General features: G+C 33.4%; 4 protein-coding genes across 6 annotated transcripts; all 4 read left to right on the top strand.

Annotated features, from left to right (window-relative positions):
* The first annotated feature begins 1,287 nt into the window (after positions 1-1,287).
* Positions 1,288-6,501, top strand: LOC122592985 (acyl-coenzyme A oxidase 3, peroxisomal-like). The gene is made up of 12 exons (XM_043765316.1): positions 1,288-1,835; positions 3,633-3,750; positions 4,073-4,180; positions 4,264-4,436; positions 4,518-4,692; positions 4,794-4,924; positions 5,019-5,154; positions 5,256-5,375; positions 5,462-5,608; positions 5,697-5,801; positions 5,905-6,006; positions 6,097-6,501. The coding sequence occupies exons 1-12, from the start codon at positions 1,366-1,368 to the stop codon at positions 6,337-6,339; spliced, it is 2,028 nt and encodes a 675-aa protein (XP_043621251.1). The 5' UTR covers positions 1,288-1,365; the 3' UTR covers positions 6,340-6,501.
* A 5,668-nt stretch (positions 6,502-12,169) lies between these two features.
* Positions 12,170-16,661, top strand: LOC122593522 (uric acid degradation bifunctional protein TTL). 3 transcript variants are annotated; one of them, XM_043765942.1, is made up of 6 exons: positions 12,170-12,394; positions 12,538-12,638; positions 13,168-13,225; positions 13,472-13,573; positions 15,146-15,302; positions 16,096-16,661. In XM_043765942.1, the coding sequence occupies exons 1-6, from the start codon at positions 12,257-12,259 to the stop codon at positions 16,548-16,550; spliced, it is 1,011 nt and encodes a 336-aa protein (XP_043621877.1). In that variant the 5' UTR covers positions 12,170-12,256; the 3' UTR covers positions 16,551-16,661. The 3 variants fall into 3 exon arrangements, with proteins under 3 accessions (XP_043621877.1, XP_043621878.1, XP_043621876.1); XM_043765943.1 differs by having other exon boundaries at positions 12,171-12,394; positions 16,165-16,661; XM_043765941.1 differs by having other exon boundaries at positions 12,171-12,394; positions 16,093-16,661.
* Positions 16,662-17,302: 641 nt separating this feature from the next.
* LOC122590479 lies at positions 17,303-18,459 on the top strand. Its single transcript, XM_043762682.1, has 2 exons — positions 17,303-17,472; positions 17,970-18,459. The coding sequence occupies exons 1-2, from the start codon at positions 17,392-17,394 to the stop codon at positions 18,255-18,257; spliced, it is 369 nt and encodes a 122-aa protein (XP_043618617.1). The 5' UTR covers positions 17,303-17,391; the 3' UTR covers positions 18,258-18,459.
* A 446-nt stretch (positions 18,460-18,905) lies between these two features.
* Positions 18,906-24,692, top strand: LOC122593300 (3-hydroxyisobutyryl-CoA hydrolase 1-like). The gene is made up of 14 exons (XM_043765692.1): positions 18,906-19,017; positions 19,930-20,010; positions 20,115-20,183; positions 20,449-20,512; positions 20,654-20,733; positions 20,813-20,896; positions 21,093-21,177; positions 21,478-21,563; positions 22,169-22,290; positions 22,797-22,857; positions 23,238-23,336; positions 23,590-23,691; positions 24,096-24,137; positions 24,456-24,692. The coding sequence occupies exons 1-14, from the start codon at positions 19,000-19,002 to the stop codon at positions 24,591-24,593; spliced, it is 1,131 nt and encodes a 376-aa protein (XP_043621627.1). The 5' UTR covers positions 18,906-18,999; the 3' UTR covers positions 24,594-24,692.

The following is a 24,692-nucleotide window of genomic DNA, read 5'->3' as shown; positions in this document are numbered from 1 at the left end:
GATAATTGATACGAGTAATTATTTGGGGGGCAAAATCAACTATCTATATTTATACTATCTAATAAAACAAATTACCATTTTTTTTTCTTAAACTTTCAGTTTTTAAAAAACCAAAAATACCTCTCTTATTTATTTATTTATTTATTAATTTAAACATCTTCATCTAACAAACCTATAATATCCTTAGTAAAATAATTTACAATATATATCCTTTAACCCTTAAAATAACCACTCTGCCATCTTTAACATCAATTACTTTTACATTCACCACCATCGTCTCCCCTACTGTCGCCCCACCCCCGCCACTGTCACCGCCATCATTACCTTTACCGTCGCCACATTGTTTAGGCATAAGTCTAGTTAATGTTTATGTTGGCGACGTGATGCAACTCAACATGAAGATCATATTGTTTAATGATGTGACATTTGTTATAAAACAAACCACTCATTTTTCTTTTCAATTTTTCATCTTTTAAATTAGGGATTAGTTTCGTGAAATGTAACTATCTTTGACTGAATGTATATAGTAGGGAAAAAATAAAGTTGTGTGTATTGTATGTAAGCAACTCAAAAAAATGTTTATTGTATGTAAGAAAACATACGTGACAACCATATACGACTGTCACTTGTCATATTTTAATTGGTTGAAACGAAATTCTTACATACAATAAACATTATTTCGAGTTGTTTACATACAATACACACAACTTAAATTAGTTATTTTCTATTATAAACATTCGTTCAAAGTTTCTTACATTTCAGGAAACTAATCCCTTTAAATTACCAAAATTAATCTTCCAATAACTATTTTTTAACTCGCACACTATATCTATCCAATATATCCTAATACACGCTTCAGTCTTTATCTACGCAAATTACTCTCTTATTCACTAACTTATAAATCTTCACATAATATACTTGTAATGAATTATTTATAATATACATTCCCTGACTCTTAAAATTATTACACTAACTTTTTTTACATCAATTACTTTTACATTAGTAATCATACAGCTACCACCACTATGTCATTATCGTCACATTAAATAGGTACCCGTCTAGTCACTAGTTTAAATAATCTGCTATTAGTGTAAAATAAATATAATAAAAAGAGAAAAAATGCATGCAGTAGGTATATATTGCATTCATAGTCGAAATATATATATATACTATAATAGCATGGCGACAAAAAGTAATTCGTTGTCCTAAATTATTCTAAAGTGCAAACGCATTTTTTGATAATTATCTTTTTAAACTTGTTTTCTCCATGCTCCCCTTAACAACCGGATTCTTGCATTCTTATACAAACGTTATTAAATAAAAACCCCGAGAAATAAAGTCGTCGTCCTCTAAATTGAAGCTCAAATGGACTCATCATCATCTTCATACATGGATCAAGTCAAATTCCGGACCCAAATCCTAGCCCGCCACCTCCAAAACCACCACAACCCCATCACGCATATGCTTCAAGCCACCCCATGTGCCACATCAGAGCCATCATTTGATTTTGACACGAGTTCACTTCGTAGGCTTGTGGACGGCAATAGCATTGATGAAATCGACTATATGTTGAACTTGATGATGCAGAGTGACCTGTTTTGTCCGAGAGAACGGGGTGGCAAAGTGTTTATTTCACCAGATTATAATCAACCAATGGAGCACCAAAGAGACATGACAATGAGAAGAATTGAATACTTATTGCAACAAGGAGCTTTCGATGGGTGGTTTAGCAGAAAGGGCCCAGAGGCAGAGTTGTGGGGATTTTGTCGTGCCGAAGCTATTGCTATGTACGATCACTCGCTAGCGATTAAGCTTGGAGTGCATTTCTTTTTATGGTATGTACGTTGCCTTAAACCTGCCATAACGTATGTTGATTTGACTTATTGGTTTCCATATTGATTGATATGCATCCATAATTAATTCTAACTGTTTTCATCTTTTCATCATTGTGTTCGAACTTATGATAATATGATTATTGACAAAAATTTATGTGAATTATTCTTTTGTATGGAATGCATCGAATGAATATATATATATATATATATATATATCATTTTGGTCACATCCTATGATTTATATTGGTATTATGATCTTGATTACGGAAAAGAATATATGAAAATCCATGAAATTTTACCTTTAATAGTTGAATATTATAGTGACATTCATGTTTTATCTGATAGGTTAGTTGATAGTCTGATGGACGGATATATAGTTTTATAAATATGTTTTATAGATTTCGTTCTGATACTTATTGAGTTCTCATGATATATTATAAAATTATGCTTGACTAAATGAATTGATACTTCGATGAAATAAAATAAAAATATATCCATATGTAATAATTTGCATTTCATAAAACATCATATATGCATAAAAAATCACCTATAAAGTATAGTTCTGATCTAAATACAAATGCTAAACCAAAATCATATAAATAACTAAAAACATCGATTTTGTTTATACCACATAAATAAATCATATTTTTAAAAAGTTATATTGAGATAAATTTATACGATTCAATATAAAAATGGTTACTTTCAAACATATATTATTCGATCACTATTAGAAAAATACATTACAATCAAAATAAAATAAAAATATAAACCTTACCAAATTTAAAACATATAACTTTTTTAGAGCTTTATATTATCTATCTATATCTATACTCCTTATATAATCAAACTACTCATCTCCAAATTAGACACTCTACCTTTAAATTCCCTATTTTACCCTTTTAATTTACATTACCACCAAATACTTTAATCCTGAAATATCGAAAATACCCTTAAGAAAACTTTATGCCCAATTTGTCTCTCTTCCTTTCCCCTGAAGTTTCACATATTATACCAAAAAACACACCCATACATCCCCTCAGATTCGCCTCCCTATAAAACACACATAGCCACCCCCCCCAAAACCGTCGTCGTCTCCGCTGTCTAAAACACGCATAGCCATAGGTACAGTGATCCGGTAATCGTGCGGGTACCACTAATTAACCAGTGTTTTTTTCCTATGCACCGCTGCATCGTGCGGGTACAAGGCTAGTTTTTTTTTAAGGAGACGATTCAAGGAAATTAGAAAATTTGGATGTTAAATAATTGTCAAAAACTGAGAAAATTTCATAATTTAAATTAAGGAATATAATAAATTAAATTCCTTTTAATAGATATATACAAAAATAGTATTCATATAATGTTTTTATGGATAAAAAAAATAAAAAAATTAGAGATAAAATAGTTTTATTGTTAAAAGTTGTTATAGAGTTGGTTTTAAATTTAGTATAAATTTGTTAATAATTGTGTTTATTTTTAAAAAGATAAAAATAGAAATTTGAGGGGGGGAAAAATTAGGAGAGAAAGGAATAAAAACTTTTCTCTAAAAAATTTGGTGAACAACCTTCTTTTTCTTTTTAAGTTATAGGATAAATCCATAAATAATAACCAGCAGACCCAACTTCTAAAAACAACTAGCCTAGCATAACCCAACAACCAGTAAGTCAATCCTAATTGACTAGTTACTGTTATTGGTCTGTGGTTGTTACATTTACATTAAATGATACTACATTTTTCTCTTTATATATAGTTTATAGTAGTTCTTTTTTGAATATTATGTTGAACATAATATGTATGCAGGGGAGGTGCAATCCAATTCATGGGCACAAAACGTCATCACGATAAATGGTTGAAACCAACCGAGACCTATGAAATTAAAGGTTGCTTTGCAATGAGCGAGTTAGGACATGGAAGTAATGTACGTGACATTTGTTTTTTGTTACTTTTTTTACTCTAATAGAAAAGGTTGGTGACATGTGCATCAATATGTATTTTGTCCAAGTGCCTATATGTTTTAGCCACATATGTAAAACACAAAATATGTACCGGAAAAGTTAGTAACGTACATATGAACACACCCTCAGAAAAATGCTATATAACAAACGTTTATCTAAGTAATGTATATTAACTAAGAATTTGTTCAAACATGATATAGTGTTTCTTTTGTTTAATGGAGTTGTTTCCATTACATTATATACGCATGGTGTCACATATGTGCTGCTTTAACTTTGGATTTTTAGGTTCGTGGCATTGAAACAATTACTAGATATGATGCAAGCACTCAAGAATTCATCATAAGCACTCCTTATGAATCTGCTCAAAAATACTGGATCGGGGGTGCAGCTAATGTAAGATTCCATTTATTTGGGGCCAATTTAATTAAACTTATCGGCTTGATTAGATGATGACTTGAAGAATATTATGTTATCAGCATGCTACACACACAGTCGTGTTTTCCCAGCTTGAAATCAATGGTGTGAATGAAGGAGTGCATGCCTTTATAGCCCAGATCAGAGACCTAAATGGAAATATATGTCCAAATGTTCGTATTGCTGATTGTGGTCATAAAATAGGTTTAAATGGTGTTGACAATGGTCGAATATGGTATGGATAGCATAAACATGTATGTAGATACAATATTTGTTTATATGTAAGTGGCTGCAGGTAACCTTACATGTATTTCAGGTTTGACAATTTGCGAATACCAAGAGAGAACATGTTGAATTCTGTTGCAGATGTTTCAGCTGATGGCCAATATTTGAGTGCAATCAAGGATCCACTTCAAAGATTTGGTGCATTTATGGCACCTTTGACATCTGGACGTGTGACTATTGCAGCGAGTTCGGTTAACACGACAAAGGTGAGTTTACTAGCTAGATTGTTTTAACAAATGTCATTCTATAAAAGCTACGCTTATAAAGTTGTGACGTATAGTTATATGTTCCCCTATAATTTGGACAGATTGGTTTAGCAACTGCAATAAGGTACTCCATGTCAAGAAGAGCCTTTTCACTTATACCAAATGCACCTGAAGTTCTATTACTTGATTATCCAAGTCATCAAAGACGCTTGTTACCTCTTCTTGCAAAGACGTAAGTATCAAATAAGTTATGTGCTTAATTACCTGTTAATTTATTTTACCTTATTGGCATTTATTAAGTACTTTCTCTTCAATTTGCAATGCAGATACGCACTGTGTTTTGCCTCTAACTACTTAAAGATGATATATGTTAAAAGAACACCTAAATCAATGAAAACAGTCCATATTGTTTCTAGTGCACTTAAGGCTATTTTAACATGGCATTGCATGAGAACCCTGCAGGTTGTCCCATCATTATGAAATTTAATTTTTATACAACTGAATTAACTTGTACATTTTTCTAGTGAAAACTTATGGTTTATTGTTGATTTTGGGTTGGCCAGGAATGTCGAGAAGCTTGTGGTGGGCAAGGTGTGAAGACAGAAAATCATGTTGGTCATTTAAAAAGCGAGTATGATGTGCAATTGACTTTTGAGGGCGACAATAATGTTTTGATGCAACAGGTAATTAAGTAACCATGCATCTACATTCCTTTTTTGGTAATATAATCATTTGATCATTTAAATACAAATGTGAATTGACTTATCAGATTAGTAAGGCACTCCTAGCAGAGTTCTTGGGAGCCAAGAAAAGGAACAAACCAATTCAAGGTTTAGGACTTGAACACCTAAACAAAGTCAAGCCTGTTATACCGTCTCAACTCACAAGCTTTACACTAAGAACCACTCAATTCCAAGTAATATAATATAAAAAAATAATTTTTTTCAGACACTTCTTAGAACGTATCGATGTTGGTTTAATGTACACTATTTGGAAATGTTTAGACCGACATCTTCTGCCTACGAGAGAGAGATCTATTGCATCGTTTTGTTTCACAAGTATCACAACACCAAGCTCAAGGAGAAAACATAGAACATATATTCACAGTGGTATGCAATAACCAACCCAGTCTCCTAAGTATCAGTCATTTTCTTTTTTCATCTACGTTATTTAACAATTTGTAATAATAAAAAAATATATATACATTATTAGACATATCAAATTGCCGAGGATTTGGGCAGAGCCTTTGCAGATCGTTTAATTCTACAAACATACCTTGATGTTGAAGCAACCGTTCCTGATGGCTCTTTAAAGGTGTGTATTGAACTTTTCTCAAGTAGATTATATTTAAATGGCGAAGAACCCAAGTAAAGATGGTTATGATAAATCTATTGAATGTTGCAGGATGTACTAGGTTTAATGAGATCGATGTACACAACAATTGTGATGGAAGAAGATGTTTCCTTTATTCGATATGGCTACTTATCAACAGCCAATGCTGCAGTGGTTAGGCAAGAAGTTCTAAAACTCTGCAGTGAATTAAGACCGCATGCACTTGCTTTGGTGACTTCTTTTGGAATTCCCGATGCCTTCTTAGCACCAATTGCTTTCAATTGGGTCGATGCTAATGCTTGGTCTTCGATTTAGTTAAGGAAAATATTGTTACCCGAGGCAAATTAACGTTGTTGTTTTTATATCTTTTGAAAATAATAAAGAACTATCCCATATGTTGTAAAATTAAAGTAACAAATGTTTGTCTTTATTGTTTTGGTACATGTATTCTAAGGTTATGTGTTGATTTTTAACCTATTAAAATCGTGTAAACCGCTATCAAGATGATTTATGGGTCAAGACAAAGTTTTCGGTCACAAAACTATATGAAATTCAAGCCTCGACCATGTTCACGCATACATCCTAAGCAAGCAGTGTAAAGGCTTATGGTTACAAGATATAAGTTTGAACTTAAAAATCGTCATCTGTTATCTAGATTATTATTAAAATAGTAAAAAGTAAATAAGTAATATTCAATATCGTCTTTTACGGATTTTGGGTTTCAATACCACGACGATATCCGAAGGAGGTTGAGATGTAAAAGTTTTACCCCTACCTAAGATAGATATGTTGCTTTGAGGTTTTATCTAAGATGAAAAAAGAGCTTTTGTCTTACAAAATATTGATGATAGAACCTTTAACCGTTATCTTCAGAGGCAAAATGTTAACTACTTGATTCAACTTCTTTTTTTATTCTATTATAAATATATCCATCACATTCACTAAAAGAGTTAGTTAAAATCTTACAAAGTATATTTCTAACATCTTCACATATCTTTTTTATCAACATGAATTGTTCATCAAGATAATTATTTTGTTATCAAAATATAATAGACCAATGGTGTGCCAATGAAGTTGGTAGGTCATAAGTAATATTTTTGACTTTATGAGAAATCCACTTGAGTTCAAAATTTATTTATTTTTAATTAGAATTTAGAGTGATCAATTAGGGTTTTGAAAAGTTTTAAACTTTATCCTAAATATTACAGTATAATTTGTAAAAAATTATAAATTTAACCATAAAATTACATGTAAGATAAAAACTTATTTGACATTAGGGCACTACAAGAAAAACTGGAATTACCGACGGCCAAAATCCGTCCCAAATCCGTCCTAAAACGACTTTAGCGACGGATTTCCGATGGATTATGGCGTTCCTAAAATCGGCCTCAAAAATATTTAACGACGGATTTTGGGACGGACATAAATTTTACCGACGGGTTTACAACAGACAAAATTAACGACGGATTTGGAACGGTTTGATTAACGACGGATTTAGGACGGATTCAGTAGCAACGGACTAATTTAACGACGGATTTGCAATGAGCGTTTTACCGACGGACGGATTTGCGACGGATTATTATTTAAGGATATTGAATTACTGACGGACAATTCCGTCCCTAATCCGTCACTAAAAGTTTTTCTCCCAAAAAAATATATAAATACAATATACATATACGGTAGGTATACGTATACTGTATTTATACGAAATATGTATTTATTTCTATATCTATTTTTAAAATATGCAAATCAAATTAACAATAAACATCAACAAATATACACTACAAATTAAAATCAACTTTTTACAACATAATACAAATTTATACCCATAAACTTTTTATATTTTCATATGAATTTACAATAACAAAATTACACTAAACAATATACAATATAACACAATGGTTAAAAAACCTTGAAATTAAGATGTTAATGGTGATGATAACCGTGGTGGTTGGCGGCGGAGCAGTGGTGTTGATGGTGGTGGCCAGCGGCGACACCGTTGTTGATGGTGTTGGGCGGCTGCAGCTCATGTGGTGGCAGTGTTGTTGGTGGTAGCTTTAGTGTATGTAGGTGTGTTTGTGTGTGTGTTTGAGATGAAAGAGTTAATGAAGTGTTAGAAAGTTTAGTGGTGAGATCTGGTTCTTTTTTCTCTTTGTATCCATTTTTCAAAGAAAGGAGTCTATTTGAAAGAGTGTGAAACTGATATGGTGGTGAGATCTTGTTTGATTTATGAAAGAAGTTTGTTTATATATAAAAATATAGAAAGGTGTTATGATTGGTGGATTTCCAATCACATGGATCGTAATCAATATCCGTTGATTTTGAGAGCATGTAAATTAATGGTTAGGATCAAGTGCTAGTTGGTTTATTATATATTATTCAATTCAATATTCAAAGCTAGTGGAGCTGTAGAAGTGCAGAGTACTTTTTTTAAAATAGAAAATAATTACATGGACCATTTGCCTCTTTATGACTTACTCTTACTTACTCCGTATTATTTATAAATAATGCTTTTTTAGGTATAGATAATAATAATGAAAATATAACTAATATTCAAAGATTACTTAGTTTGAAATAATCTGTTTTTTCTTAAAAAATAAGTATCATTTTTGTTTCTTCCCCATTTCATATTATACAAAGTAAAAAAATTCCACACACATACTATAAATGGTTGCATGCTCGAGAGAACGCAAAATCGCATATTGGTCTGTCTTTAATTTGTCCCAAATTCTTAAATTTAACAACGAATTAGAAACGGACTTTTAGTTTTAATTTTTTTTAAAAATACTTTTACAACAAAAAAAAATCATAAATGTTCATTCATAAATACAACTATATCACTAAATAAACATATTTAAAAAAATTAAAGTGTATAAACTCACACCCCTTGCGAGTTAATGTACAAACACTTAGGTTCGAGTATTAAATTACATATATGCGCACTTGGTTAAACGAGTAAATACTGCAAATTAATAGTTTATTGGTGTATACAACTACATATACACCGACCCGGTTGAACGAGTAAACGGCACAAACAAATTGTTATATTGGTTTATTGGTACGTAGATCGTGCCATTAAAACTCTAATTGTATAAATATACTTTATCATTACCTGTATATACAAATCACTGCTCGTATACTCGAAAAAACAAAAAATAACATTTGGTCCGTTTCAAATCCGTCCCTAATAGCAATGAATTAGGGACGGCCAATTGAATATTTATTTTTTAAAAAACAAATTTTCGCAAAAACAAATGAACATTCATTCCTTAATACTGTCATACAACTAAATGAACATACTAAAAAATTAAAAAGTGTAAAACTCACACAATTCTGCGACTTTATGTACAAACAGTAACTTTCGAGTATAAAACTACATATACAATCAACTCGGTTGAAAGTTTAAACGCCACAAACAAATCGTTTATTGGGGCGTAGATCGTGTCGTTAGATATCTAAATGTATAAATATACTTGATTATTACTTGTATATGCAAATCATTGTTCTTAATTATACTCGAAAAAACAAAAAATTATATTTGGTCCGTCCCAAATCCGTCCCTAATAGCGACGGATTAGGGCGGCCAATTAAACTTTTATTTTTTAAAAATCAAATTTACGCACAAACAAATGAACATTCATTCTTAAATACAGTCATATTACTAAAATAACATATTTAAAATTTAAAAAGTGTAAAAACTCACGCAACTCTGTGACTTTATGTACAAACATTAACGTTCGAGTATAAAACTACATATACACCGACTCGGTTGAACATGTGAACGCCCTTAACAAATCTTCTATTGGTGCTTAGATCGTGCCATTTGAACTATAAATGTATAAAAACACTATATCATTACTTGCATATGCATATCGATGCCCGAATACTCGAAAAATATTAATTTTACATCAGGTCCGTCCCAAATCCGTCCCTAATAGCGACGGATTAGGGACGGCCAAATATTTTTGATTTTTTAAAATTCCAATTTTCGCAAAAGCGCATGAACATGCATTCCTACATACAACAATATAACTAAATGAACACGTTTAAAAATTAAAAAGTATAAAAAGTCACACTACTCTCCAACTTTATAGACAAACAGTAACGTTCGACTATAAAACTACATATACACCGACTCGGTTATACATGTGAACGCCACAAACAAATAGTCTATTGGTGCGTAGATGATAACATTAGAACTCTAATGTATAAATACACTTTATCGTTACTTGTATATGCAAATCATTGCTTGTATAGTCAAAAAATAAAAAAAGGTACATTTGGTCCGTCCCAAATCCGTCCCTAATAGCGACGGATTAGGGACGGCTAGATTTAAGTTCGCCGTAAATCCGTCGTAAAAAAAAAAAGATTTGGTCCGTCCCTGATCCGTCCTTAATAGCGACGGATTAGGGACGGCAAGTCGGAGTCCGTCGGAAATCCGTCCCTAATAGCGACGGATTTTCGACGGTCCGAATCCGTCCCTAATACCAGCGGATTAGGGACGGCAAGTTCAAGTCCGTCGTAATTCTGTCCCTAATAGCGACGGATTTCCAACGGTTTATATATCTGTCGGTAATTTGTCCCTAATCCATCGTAAATTTTTTGTATGATTTTAATTGGTTGGTTGTCTGAAATCCGTCGAAAATCCGTCTATAATTTGGGACGGATTTTTTTTCGTCGCAAATCTGTCACTAATATCAGTTTTTCTTGTAGTGGGGATTAGTGTCTGTGAGTGTAATGAACTATCTCCAAATGTCTATGTTATGCAATGATATATTCAATTGTTTATGCAATGTAATTAACTTGTTATTTTGTCTATCTGATGTAAGTTACCGGGTAACTGCTTATGTGTAATAGGTTAATGCCACATAGGATGACACTTATGTTACACACAATAGACATTAAGTCATAGTTCATAACATTATATAGACTTCTAGTGAATTCCATGTTTCGATCATCTTCTCCAATGAATTCCGACCAACTTCCAACAACTCAATTTTTCCGGCGATATACAATTAAATCGGCCCTGATATAAGTATATATTTATTAACAAAACTTTCCCATTTATTAAAACCAATACAAGTATATTTATAATAACTTATAATAAACTGGGATATCATATTTAATAGTAAGATCCACTCAAATACTTTTACTAATCAATCAATCAATCAGTTGACACTTATCTTTTCAACATCTAATTATTCTTTGCCATCTTCATCCGATAAATTTCTCTATGTATACATATATGTGTGTGTGAGAAAGACCAAGTAGGAAAGTCTATTAGGTATCGCAATCAGATTTAACACCAAATCGGAGTCGGATGATGATGATGGCAAATCATCATCGCTATACAACCACTACCACCGCTGTAATCGATTCAACACCTTATTTGGAACAGGTATCCGTTGATCGAAAACTTTGCTGGAAGTCGACGCTATCATCATTATCATCATCTTCTTTCACCTTATTTAACCTCACTCGTTGGGTGGTTAAATGGGGTGAACACGACGACGATCGCTAGCCGTTGACCGTGGTCAAATCTAGGAGGAAAATGGGATGGTTGCTCATGAAGAAGTTAGGGCGGATCTCGCCGGCGACCACCAACAATTCCATTAGTGAAACTTTAGATTCAAGATGTTGGTAGTGATGTGATGCCGTTAAAGGTTGTCTTGGGGTATACGTGTTGTGGTTGTTGGGGAGGTGATATTCAAAGAGAAGATCATCAGTGAATATAGATATGCAATTTTGTGTGTATATATATGTTAAATATATATACACAGATACAAACATAAAGTCAATTTTAATCGGCTCAGCATGCCACATGTGCATAAATTGATGAGTTAGCGTCTACATAAAACACAGATATAAAATGGTGACCGGATACCAGTTTAGTAGGTCACTCGTTACATCAGATAGACAAAATAACAAGTTGATTACATTGCATAAACAATCGAATATATCATTATATAACATAAACATTTGGAGATAGTTCATTACACTCACAGACACTAATCCCTTGACATTATTGTCGGTTTGTCACCTAAGCTTTGAGATACATGACAAACCTGGTAGTTAAAAAAACAGACCAAATAAGCAAGAAATCCAAAATTAGGGACCAAATAAAAGACTCTCTCAAAGTTTACATATCAATTTCATTTTCAACCCTCTCCTCGAGTGGACCTTCGTTTGCCTCAGTGTGTGTTTTTGTTGAAAGATCGAAATCAAAATCAAAATGGAAATGAAATTCAGTAAAAATGATTTCATAGCTTGTTGTGGAAGCACTAAATTTGCGGAGTATATGATCGCTGATGGACCTTATGCTAGTTATGAAAAAGCTGTTGCTGCCGCCAATTACATCTGGTTCAATAAAGTACTAATATTTCTTTCTTTCTTCCCTTCCTTACCAGCAGGATAAATATATATATGTATATTGTAACTTTTTTGATTTTTTATATCAAGTGTTTTTTTTTTTTTTAATGAAATCTAAGAAAATTTATTCTGTACGGTTTTTAGGTTGATGTAAATGGTTGGCTTGAAGCATTTGGTGGTCACCCACAAATTGGCCAAAATCCTTCATCATCACCTGCTCACAATATTTCTTCCACAAGTGCTCAGTATGTTGTGTGCTTATATATTAATTTAATATTGGATCTGGAATTTGATATGAATTTTTAGGATACCATTTTATTAAATCTTTTGTATTAACAAAAGATGTACAATTGTACATGTGTTATACTAATTTGGCTTTTTCCCATCAACGTATGCGTTATACTAATTCGGCCCAAGTTTATGTAAGAAAGATTGTATATTACAAAAGTGCTCAGGACCTTAAGAGATTAATATAATATACAATTTTTGGTCATGTTTATTTGTGGAATCTAATGTCTCTGAGGATGACCCAGTTGTCACCCATGGCGGGAGTCTAGCAAAAGGGTAGTTGGACTCTATATATACAACCACTGAAAACTTGATACATGATTGGCTTTATTTCCGTTTTAATTAAAAAAAAAAAAATTTCATGATTGGTCCTGATGGAAAAAAATGTATATTGTGGTGGCCTGGACCAACATTTTTTTTGTAAATGTATATTTAGGTGGCATTCCCATTAGCTCTTCTACTAAATTTTGTTTTCTTTGTTTATAGATGGAGCAAAGGGGAGCAGTCAACTGCTCTAGCAACAGCAACCGATTCTACTTTACAGGTATAAAGGCGCATGAGTGCTATCAGCCAAAAACCATATAAAATAATGACACAAATGGTTTGCCAACTGAGATACATGGTTATGTTGTATCACAATTTTGACTGTAGTTAAATATTATACTGCTCAGGCATAGCAGCCGTCTCTTTATTGCATTTGTTTAGACATTCACAGTTTCTTGAATATTAGTAAGGTACATTATCAGTTTGGGATGCTACACAGATAAATAAGTTAGGTGTTTCTATGCAGGAATTATATGAGTGGAATTCTCGATATAAACAAAAGTTTGGGCATGTTTTTCTTATATGTGCATCTGGAAGGAGTACTCCTGAAATATTATCCGAATTGAAGGTATATCTATCTTGCTACTCTAGGTATTATGAACATGTAGCCTGAAAAGTATGTACTGTTCTTGCTTGTCCCCTTCAGTAATTGGGCTTAAAACTAACTGATTGAACATAACGTGGAAGCCAGTAATATGGACCCTAAATATCCAAATCTTTCCATGCAAGTATACAAGTGCATTGAAGTTAATAAACATTGTTTCATTTGAACATTAGATGTCGCCAGGTAATTGCATTAAATATGGCGTTTTCTCTTTCTCAACAAGTTAAATATGCTAATGCAACTATGTGCTTAAAAATGGAATTAGACCATGAAGAGATTACGAAAGGAACTTTTTATTTTGTTTAAACTTGCCGAACAGATATATTAATGATGTCATCTATGTGGAAGTTGTAATGCTAGTGTCGTGTTTATGGGCATGTCCCAAAGCTGTATAGCTTGACTAATCCTTCTTTTCAAGTAGCGTTCACTGTTCAGGACTGCTCTTGTTTCAAATCTCTAATTTTTTTATATATAAAAATATAAAATTTTACCAGGGTGGTATCCTTTTCTCCATGATATTTACTGATAGCATTTATGTTTACAACTACAACACCAATACCCTGTTATGATCCCACATCGGCCAAGTATGGGATTGGTTGGTGGTTTATAAGCTTACTTAGCTTATGGCTTGACGCGACCTATTATTGGATGCCAAAGGCGAGGTATAGGGGAGGTGAGATGTAGGTAGTCATTTGCTCATTCCTCTACCCAAGGGTATATTTATGTTTACATTATTGTTTTTCAAGTGAAGGTAATCACTTTATAATTTAGTATTTTAGCTTTTAGCCAACAGAGTATTCTACATTTGGGTTTGATTTGCACATTTTGTTGTTTAGTTTACTGACTTTACTCTATGTAGGATACAAAGTGCATTGAATGTCATTACGGACAAACATTGCTGCAAAATCTTTGTTTTTTCCCTCCGTTTTTAAGAATGTCATCTTTCTGATCTCCCTTTTATAAAGTAAAGTGTTGCCAAATTACATATGTACTTACTTGTGTTTACATAAGATGATACGGGTGAAACCCTATCTAAGTTCAACAATGGCAGATAAGATGTGAGATGGATATAGATAAACAAGAACGGCTTGTATATCTATATCTCAATTGAAGAACAGTCTCAATTGAGTTTAGTTTGCTCAAGAACAACCTGAGAGTGACTATAATTTTTCTTTAATACGAACTGGTTAAAATGATTAACGGGACGGGGACAAGTATTTGTAGCCCACAATTATCTAGACCGAGTTACTACTGACCAATGAACATTAGACATGTGGACTACATACTCACTATCTTTGGTGACCCATATGTAATGTAGATCTTTGTTGACCCTTTCTAAATGATCCGTAACATAAAAGTATTGGCATATGTTTATACATAGAAGTAAAAATACCATGCATACATAAATCTAACATTTGGAAGATAAAAGAAAGCAGTAAAGTAAATTTACGAGGGATTTTTCAAATAAAAAAAAAGTATATTTACAAGGACGTCATTGTGGTAGACACTTGAGCTGATCTTATGCTGCTCTTGTAGAGGCGCTTTTCAAATAGGCCAATTGTTGAGTTTGAGATTGCAGCCGGAGAACAAATGAAAATCACGGAATTACGTCTTCAAAAGCTTTTCTCGAACGTAGAAGTTTCTGCTTCTACTCGGGTCCAGTCCACCGCGAGTGATGTCACCAAAGTAGAAGGTAGCATTTACTTTGCAAATTGATCTTTTTTATATTCTTTTAATACCTCCCTTCATATATTTCTTCAATTCTACCTATACAATTTTTCCTGTCTTGAACAATATAACTAACTATGAACGAGCAAAGTTCAGTGCAAATATAAGTCAATGAACTGAAATATAACTGTTTTTACTGTTCTATATTTTTAAATATAAAGTATCACACCCACATACCCACTAAATATACACAGTTGATGCTGTGGTATGATAATGTGACCTGTTTAATTAGTGATAATGTGACATGATGTAATGGTAGTTTATGTGAACAATAGACACTGGGACCCACTATCGTGTACTCTAATCAGATGGTAGATTTGATGGCAATATGGCGTGTTGGTCACCAATGTACCATTCGTTCTTGAAATGACAACCTGTTTAGGGGTACTTCGACTTGGTTTATACCTTTTTTTTTCTTAACTTAAATGGGCCAAAAAGCAAAAATAAAAATGGACAAAACATGGTCAAAGGGGTGGAAAGTCATCCAAAGTGTATTTAAAATGCATAAACCTCCTATTGATTGTTAAAAACTTTAATGTTCGATAATGTTTAATACTTTCATTATTTATAACGTAACACAAAAAGAGAAACAAAATCAGGGTTTGTGGGTCGACTCATCTCCGCCAATTTTGAGTTTTTGACCAGTACTTACAATTGTCTGTTATGACCCAAACTGTTTTGACTTGTTATCCAACCCAACCACTATGCTGCCTCTTATATGTTTACCCATGTTGACGCTCGTCCTTTTAATGTAGAAGGTCGGGTAGCCATATTGGGAGGGCACTTGACTGCTCCATCAATAGCTTCTGATGCAAAATTATCTGCAGCGACTACACGGGCTCGCCCACCCATCACCACTCATATACTAGATGTAGCCCGTGGGTGTCCTGCTTCTGGAGTTGAAGTCCTGTTAGAAATGTATAATGCCATACAGCCTGGCCCAGTGTTTGGTGGCTCGGATAAAGACAAATGGATAACGCAAGGTTCATCAACTACAGATAAAGATGGAAGAAGTGGTCAATTAATGAAAGTGGTCAATGATTTGAGCCCTGGTGTGTACCGAATAAGTTTCAACACAGGAAAATACAACCCAAATTGTTTCTTCCCATACGTTTCTATTGTCTTCGAGGTGAAAGAGTCCCAGAAGACCGAACATTTTCATGTTCCTCTGTTGCTTTCGCCTTTTTCGTTCTCGACCTACAGGGGAAGCTAAGTATAGATCATCCGCTGCTATATAATTGTAAAACTCTGTAAGCAAATTAGCAAAACAAAAACCGTGTTCCCTTTATTGTGTTATGTAAGTTCTGCAAGGCATTTGTCACCACTCGTTTAGATATTGTGAATTATATATTCAAATATAGGTGTTTACTGGGTCAAGCTGGACCGAACCAAACCAAAGCCAAGAAGTGCAAAATAACAGAACTGAAAAGTGATCTATTGAAACCCAGTCTGATTTGGGTTTAGAACCACTTTCATCCCTCCCTATGGTACAAAAGTGTATTTAATGTTTTTTCATTGTTGAACTGGAAAAGTTTTTTCTTCCTACATACAGTTCAGAAAGTGTTCTAGTTATGTAAGTAATATTTGTATTAGAGAGCGATTCTTGTTCAGGCTACCCGAGAAAAGTCAAGTCTTTAGTTATGTTGTATGCGGTCTAACTGGTATTCTCATGACTGTTCTTAAGACTTCTGTATGGCTATCCAAGATATTTTTCTAATACACACCTTTAGAGATGGTTATGCAAGTATGTAATAATAGTGTAACGTATTAATATTGATCTAATTAATCAGTAGTTTTCTCAAATCAGTGAACCATATCCAAGATTTTAATATGATAGGTCGACCTTAAAGCACTCCTATATTTAATGTGTTCCAACACTATGTCATTAGCCACAAAAAGTACACATCTATTTCGGTAACATTCATTTGTGTACATATATATGAAACAAGTATCTATATCGTATGTTTGTTGAAATCATTGTCATTATCTCATTTCATCAAACAACCAAAATATATTACACATCTGACTTTTAGGAAACGAGGAAGTCAAGAAATATGCAAGCCATTAGAGAAAAGATTAGCGACATCCGTGGAACACGCAAGGTGAAGTCCGACTCTAGACATGAACAACAACAGGCATGGTTCCTCAAACCCTCTCACATTTAACCAAAACCAGGTCAATATTAAATGTGCTCGTTTTACCCGAGTCAAACCCTCTCACGATTGAAATGGGTGTGGTTAATGGGTCCGGCTTGAAGCTAGCCTACCTTGGGTATGAAACATCTTGCGAAGAGCAAGATTGGTAAAGGACAAACAAAGCATGTGATTAATAATCATAATGACAGATAAACATAAGCACATTAGATCTTTTTTAATCATCTATATGTACATGTATTCTCATAATAATTGTAACAATTTATACAATGTTTCACCATTTTTATCAACATAACTATGTCTAAATTGTAATTTCTTTCCCCCACTTTTAACTTGGAGTTATATTCTACATTTTGAATGTGGCATTTTATATGGTGAGATTTAATAACTATTTAGATGTTACTGTAAAAAGGGAAAATAGTAACAAACACATTCAGGGTAATTAAGCATGAACAAAATGAACTTGGTTTTTCTAATAGGCCGAGTGGGCAAGAGCACAAGAGGAAGCTCACGAGGCAAGGCTAATACGAGAAGCTGAAATCGCCATGGGTATGCATGCTGAAGAATATATCCAACACAGAGCTAAGCTCACAGGTGACCACATGAACACAACTGGCTATGGTGGAAGTGGCTTAAACAATCGACATGTTGCTGATCACACACATGGAAGCTATGGTGGTGCGGCCACACGCTATTCTGGTGGCGCGTACACCACGTCACCTGGCCATGACAGCCGGAAAATGGCCATACATCACAAGTATTTGTAGGTTGTACGCGTGTCGTTTTGGTTTTTATGGGAAAAAGCGTTTAATGAGATGGTTAATTAGGATTTTAATCATGGATGTATTTTTGATGTTAACATTGTGTATTAGAGGATACAGATCGATGTGAAATCAAAATGTATAAATGTATTGAGATCGAGAGTACGTACAATGTGTTTGACTTGATCGAATAGAAAGTGTTTCCAGAGTCCAATTTAAACTAATGTTCTCCCTTATTACAGAAAATACTTTTGATCTATTTTATATATACAGTGCTCTCTTTTTACTACCTTTAAATTGAAAATTTGGGTAATGAAAATTTGAATTTATTTCTGAAACAAATATTTGCAACTCTACAAAAATCATATGTATATTAATACATTGAAAGTATAAAGCAATAAATAAAACTTACATAAGTCAAACAAATTATAACGAGATAAGAATAAAGAAAAGTCTCATGTTCACGAAATTAAGAAATCAAAATTCGAGAAAGTACTTCATAAATGTATATGTTTTATCATCTATAATAAATGTATATGTTTTACAGCACAATATATAATTTTACAATACATGTTTTGTTAAAATATATATCACTTCCTATTTTGAAAAGCCCAACCCATTTGCTATACTGACCCAACCAGACATGACCCGACCCGATAATGTATTGCACTCTGGTTGTGTTGATTAGTCATATACTCATATCATTGTTCCGACTCTCTCTCTCTCTGTGTGTTGATCTTCACAAATCATGGCGCCAACAAATCAGGTAATCTCTTATTTACTCTCTCTTTTTTCTTTTATTTTGAATTTAACAATTTCTATAAATAAATTACCCTCTTATTATTTATTTCCGATTATTATGCTTATACTTTCTTTATCAGTAATTGCTTGAAAATATTGTTTAATTTGAAGTTACTAAACTAATTTCCACTGCACTGAATTTTTCTAGTATTCATTCTGCAGTCCCCAAAATGTTTACTTAGAAATTTCCAAACATAAGAGACTTATTAAAAAGAGGAAGTCTAGATGCGTGACCACTCGGCTACCTTGGCAGTGGTTTTTGGTCTCGTAAAAAACAACTGCACCCTATCCGGGTAAGCGTGGTATGGGGGTAAAGAGGCTTCTTTCAGAAGGACCTCTGGCCGAAAAAGGGAAAGAAACAAGTGCATGAGTGTAGTAAAAGCCGAGTACCACCTGAATACGATAAATATAAGATAGGCTAACGAAGACTTATATGAAATAAACATCTTAGAACGTATTAAACATAGCAGCATCCATTGATACCAAATATATAGGACAAACACAACTATTATGAGTGACATATGCAAACACCCCCTTGCCCTCCCAGCATGTCATATAAGCATATAAGAACCGGGTCATGCAAGAAAACATACATATAAGCACCTATGAAGTATGAACGTAATAAGCATAAGGTCCGGTAAGCCCATATAGGTTAAAGGACGCTAAACTTGAGTGATACTTTGAATTATCCGGTTGTGGAATTTGTAACAATAAAGGAGAAATTGTAGAATCTAAAAGTCTTCTTACACGACTTAAAGTTTTTATACGGATTATCAATTGATTATTACGAATATCCACTCACAGAATTTTAACATTTTCAACATTTCATGGAAGGATAATATTTGGGTGCTTAAAACTTTCTTTGTGATATTGACAGGTATTGGTTAAAGAGAACTTAAATGTGAGAATCATCATACTGAATCGGCCTAAGCAACTAAATGCGCTTTCCCTTGAAATGGTATTCATTATATTTCCTCAAGTCACACATTTTATATCTAATCTAATTATTTCTCTAAACTAAAGTTTTCTTCCAGTTATTGTAAATTTATTATGTCGTTGTAGGTTTCACGGTTATTGGAACTATTTCATGCCTACGAAGAGGATCCGAGTGTCAAGCTGATAATTATGAAGGTACTCCTACTCCAAGCAGAATATCATTGCTTGACTATGAGATTACACAAGATTCATGTTTCATTATGTCACACGGGATAATTTGATAAGCTACAATCTGACAGTATATTTAAGTTAAAATCATATATGTTTGTGTTTTCCTCGTCTAATTTTCATCTTAAATGGTATATTTGCTCTTTTGTAATCTTCCGTCCTATATAAGTTAGCATCCTTTAGAATTTGTTCTTAACTTTGTGACTTACACTGAAATGGAATGTGGACACAGGGTGAAGGAAGGGCTTTTTGTGCCGGCGGTGATGTTGCAGGTGTTGTTAATGATATTAATAAAGGTATCTTGAGCAAGCTTCAGGCTGTTTTCTGCCATATATGACGAATTCAGTTTTGGACATGCTCGGTATTATTCTTTGCAAATTGCCGTAATGAAAGTATAGCTTTATTGCTTATGTGATGATTTTTTTTCCCGGTATCAGCTAACTGGAAAGTAGGTGCACATTTTTTCTCCAAAGAATTTACATTGAATTATTTAATGGCAACATACACTAAACCGCAGGTAAGCATCTTTCAGACTTGATGGTTTCTTTTTAGCTACACAGTTATCACAACATGTCAACTTGAAATCCTACTTGAAGGTATCACTCCTTAGGGGAATTGTTATGGGAGGCGGTGCAGGCGCTTCAATGCATGGTAGATTTCGTGTTGCTACAGATAATTCGGTATATCTCTTACTGCTTTCATTTGCATTTTTTGGTCTTGGTGTCGTTTAACCCAATAACCACCCCTTATTATAGAAGGTTTCCTGCTTCCTAGAAACTGTACCCATGACTATACACCATTATATAGGAGCAGCTATTTTTCTAGAAACCTCATCTGTTTTCAATATAAACATTTCATGATTCCAACATTTTGCAGGTTTTTGCAATGCCCGAGACCGCATTAGGGTTATTTCCAGATGTAGGCGCCTCTTATTACTTATCGCGACTACCTGGATTCTTTGGTAATTCCAATTTGATCTTGGTCTGATGGAGTTCCATCTTATGATATACAATGAACGAATGATCTTTGCTGAAAAATGAGTTTTTGTTTTCCACAAATAATGTTTTCATGAAGATATGTTTCGCATAACTCTGATTTCAAGTCTACATATGATTATACTTAAGATGCAACAGGCTTTCAAAAATGTTATCTTAATTCAGATTAATGGCATTGCCACTCTTCAATTCAAAAAAGCTTAGTTCATCATGTATTGGTCTATGTCTGTATAACATTTTTGATGTGTGAGATTTAATTTTGGCAGGAGAATACGTGGGTCTTACAGGTGCTAGATTGGACGGCGCTGAAATGCTTGCATGTGGTCTTGCAACCCACTTCGTCCCATTGGAGGTAAATTTCATTTTGATTTTCGAGAATTAGTGTGGGCCAAAACAGTCTTGGTCAGGTCTGGCCGACTCATGAATACTTTTTCATCACTTTTTGAATTATGTACAAGAGACTAATGTATTATTGTATTACAGAAACTAGGTTATTACAATTATTATCTGGCTTCAAAATTAAAAAATAAAATAAAATATAAGCAATCTAGGAAGGTATAAACATTTGAGGTTTTTACAGTTTATTGGATGACTTGTGAGCCCTTCTTAAGTTAAATGATTTAGCATAAACCTATTTGATATAACATATAACCCAAATCGACCCATTTGTATGTCTATAGGTCGATCGCCTCCTCCAATATTCACACATATACATATAGAAAATGCTTCCCATTATTATACGATATATGAGTGTGCATTATTTTATTTTATTTTTGTACAACCAGTCAACCATTGAAGTATCTAATTTAAAAGTAATACAGCCAGTTATTTTTTGTTTTTAGTTATCACTTGTGCAATGCTAAGTGTAATTATAAATTTTCTAATAAATCTTCATTTCTATAGCACAAAGCTGTTTTCTTTTTGATGTTTGACTGACGTATTCTATCACATAAACAGAAGTTATCCTTACTAGAAGATGCACTATGCAAAGCAAATACAGGTGATCCAAATACTATCAGCAAGATCATATCTGAATTCTCGAGTACTCCCAAGTTGAAAGAGAAGAGTCAATATTTTCGGTATACTCTACTCATATTCATGTTTTGCATAAAATAAACAGAACCTGTTTATTTCTAGCATCTTTGGCTGAATTTTAGTTCCAGGTGTTCAAGCGAAGCACTCCCTTGACATAAACTAGTTGTGGCATTTGTGACCCGTTTACATGGGTCAATCATTGGATATGTTTATATCCCCAATGAGTCAAATGGATTAAAAAAGCAGCTCGAAGTGATATGGGTGAAATAGATCAAATGGGCCCAAAATGTATATTAGTTGAGTAATGTAATGTTTGTGATTACATTAAACACACTAAATATTTTTCATGATATTGATAATTATGTATAACCTGTACCAAAAGTTAACCATGTTGACCCATTAGTCAACCCGGACATTTCGTCAACATTAACACAAACTATTCAAGTTTGAGGCCTTTGGACTGATATGTGTATGATAGTGTCATTCTTGACTCCACTTTTTAAGTTTTAGGCTTTCGGGCTGATATGTGTATATGATGTGTATGCTGCAGGTTGAAAACCATTGAAGGTTGTTTCTCTCAGAGAACGATTGAAGACATCATCTCTGCACTCGTAAGTTCAAGAGTTGACAAGCTTTGACGTGACCTTGTTTTATGCTTCTTTTTCATGAAATAAAATTTTGTATTTGAGTAAAATCTGCTGATCTACCATCCGCATGGAAGCTGCAATATTTGATATAGCCCGTAGGTTGTGTGAATGGTTTAACTACGTGTCAAACATAGAACATGTTGTTCCCTAAATGCATGTAATGGAACTTCCTAGAATTAATCAATATGATCACTCCATCTACAATGATATAGTTGGTAAAGCACGACTATGTGATTTGGATTTGGAATCTTTTAACAATTCATGTTGCGCTTCCCATGTAGTTATTTACAGTTTTACCTGCTAATTTGGATATGTTTTTGGTTATAAATGTTTTTTTTTTCTAGGAGAAAGAGGCTGCTAAAAATATGGATGAATGGATCTCATGGACTATTGAGTCCTTGAAGAAAGCATCTCCAACAAGTCTCAAAATTTCTCTTCGCTCTGTAAGGATTAACTGTGACTTTGGTTCTAAATAATTAATTAGTTTCTCTAAATATAATTTATAAAGGTAAAATTATTTTCTACTCAATTACAATGTTTAATTACTGTATTATTGAACACTGTAAAATAGTATATCATATTCTCTATAGTGAGTTCTAAACTAGGAAAAATAACAATTAGACAATTCATGATTTTTCCTTTTTATGTTAAAAAGGGACACCCAAGATTCTATATCTATTTGCCTATGGTGTGCAGATTAGAGAAGGGAGACTTCAAGGTGTTGGTCAATGTCTTATCCGTGAATACCGGATGGTTTGTACAGTCATGCAAGGACAATTCAGCAGGGATTTTTTTGAGGTACCAATTAAGTACTGCCATCACTCATCTGTGACCTAAAAGTTTCAATGTTGGACCAAACCATATAGTCTAAGAGAAGTGCTCAACTATTAACTAAGAGTATAAAGTTTGAATACCATCAACAAAACACAGTAGTCCTGTAAATTAAATTAGGTTTTGTCAGCGCTTTGAAATGATGATAATGTACAAGTGTACAAGTAAATTTAACTCTCTGGAAGAGTTTTTGCGTCCATTTTTCTGATAGTTGGAATTTTAATACTTATGCATGATCTGCATTCTATGGAATCATCAATCCAGAAGGCTGGACATGCTCCTCTATGCATTTTCTTGTGTACTTTATGCAATGTAGATGGTATTATCCTCTGCATATTTCCTTCACAAGACCGTACCTCTTTCTAATGCAGGGATGTAGGGCGTTGCTGCTAGACAAGGATAAAAACCCAAAGGTAAATAGATAGGAATGGGAAAATGGGTGGATCAGTTGGGTTGGGTAGTGGATCAAAATGTGTAATTCTGATACAGGCTGGGTTGGGTGGACTTACAGACACTTTTTTGGACTTTCTAAATGGTTAGTTTGCTAAAAAGCTGTATCTTTACAAGAAAAATCTGAACTTTATCTAAATAAAATGATTAGAGTGTTTTATGCATTTTAGCCGTTTAACCTGCTAAGCACTCTTGACTAATTTTAGGTTAAATCATTTCGCATAACCCATTTGACTCTTTATATCTATTGGGCGTTAATTTTCTTTTTCCTTTTTTTTTAGTGGGAACCTTCAAAACTTGAGTTTGTAAGTGACAGTATGGTTGAGCGTTACTTTCAAGCATTAGACATTAAAGAGTGGGAAGATCTCAAACTCCCTGCCAGGTCAAACTTACCTTCATATGCCATTTCAAAGCTCTGAGCTATATCATTAGTGGTTTCAAAGTTGTAATAATTTATGTTAAAAAGAACAAATATGTTATACTACTTCTGCTCAATAATATATTGAAATTTACAGTCA

This window comes from Erigeron canadensis, chromosome 3, assembly GCF_010389155.1.
Source record: "Erigeron canadensis isolate Cc75 chromosome 3, C_canadensis_v1, whole genome shotgun sequence".
Classification (NCBI taxonomy): Eukaryota; Viridiplantae; Streptophyta; class Magnoliopsida; order Asterales; family Asteraceae; genus Erigeron; species Erigeron canadensis.
This window is presented reverse-complemented; position numbering and strand designations above follow the sequence as displayed.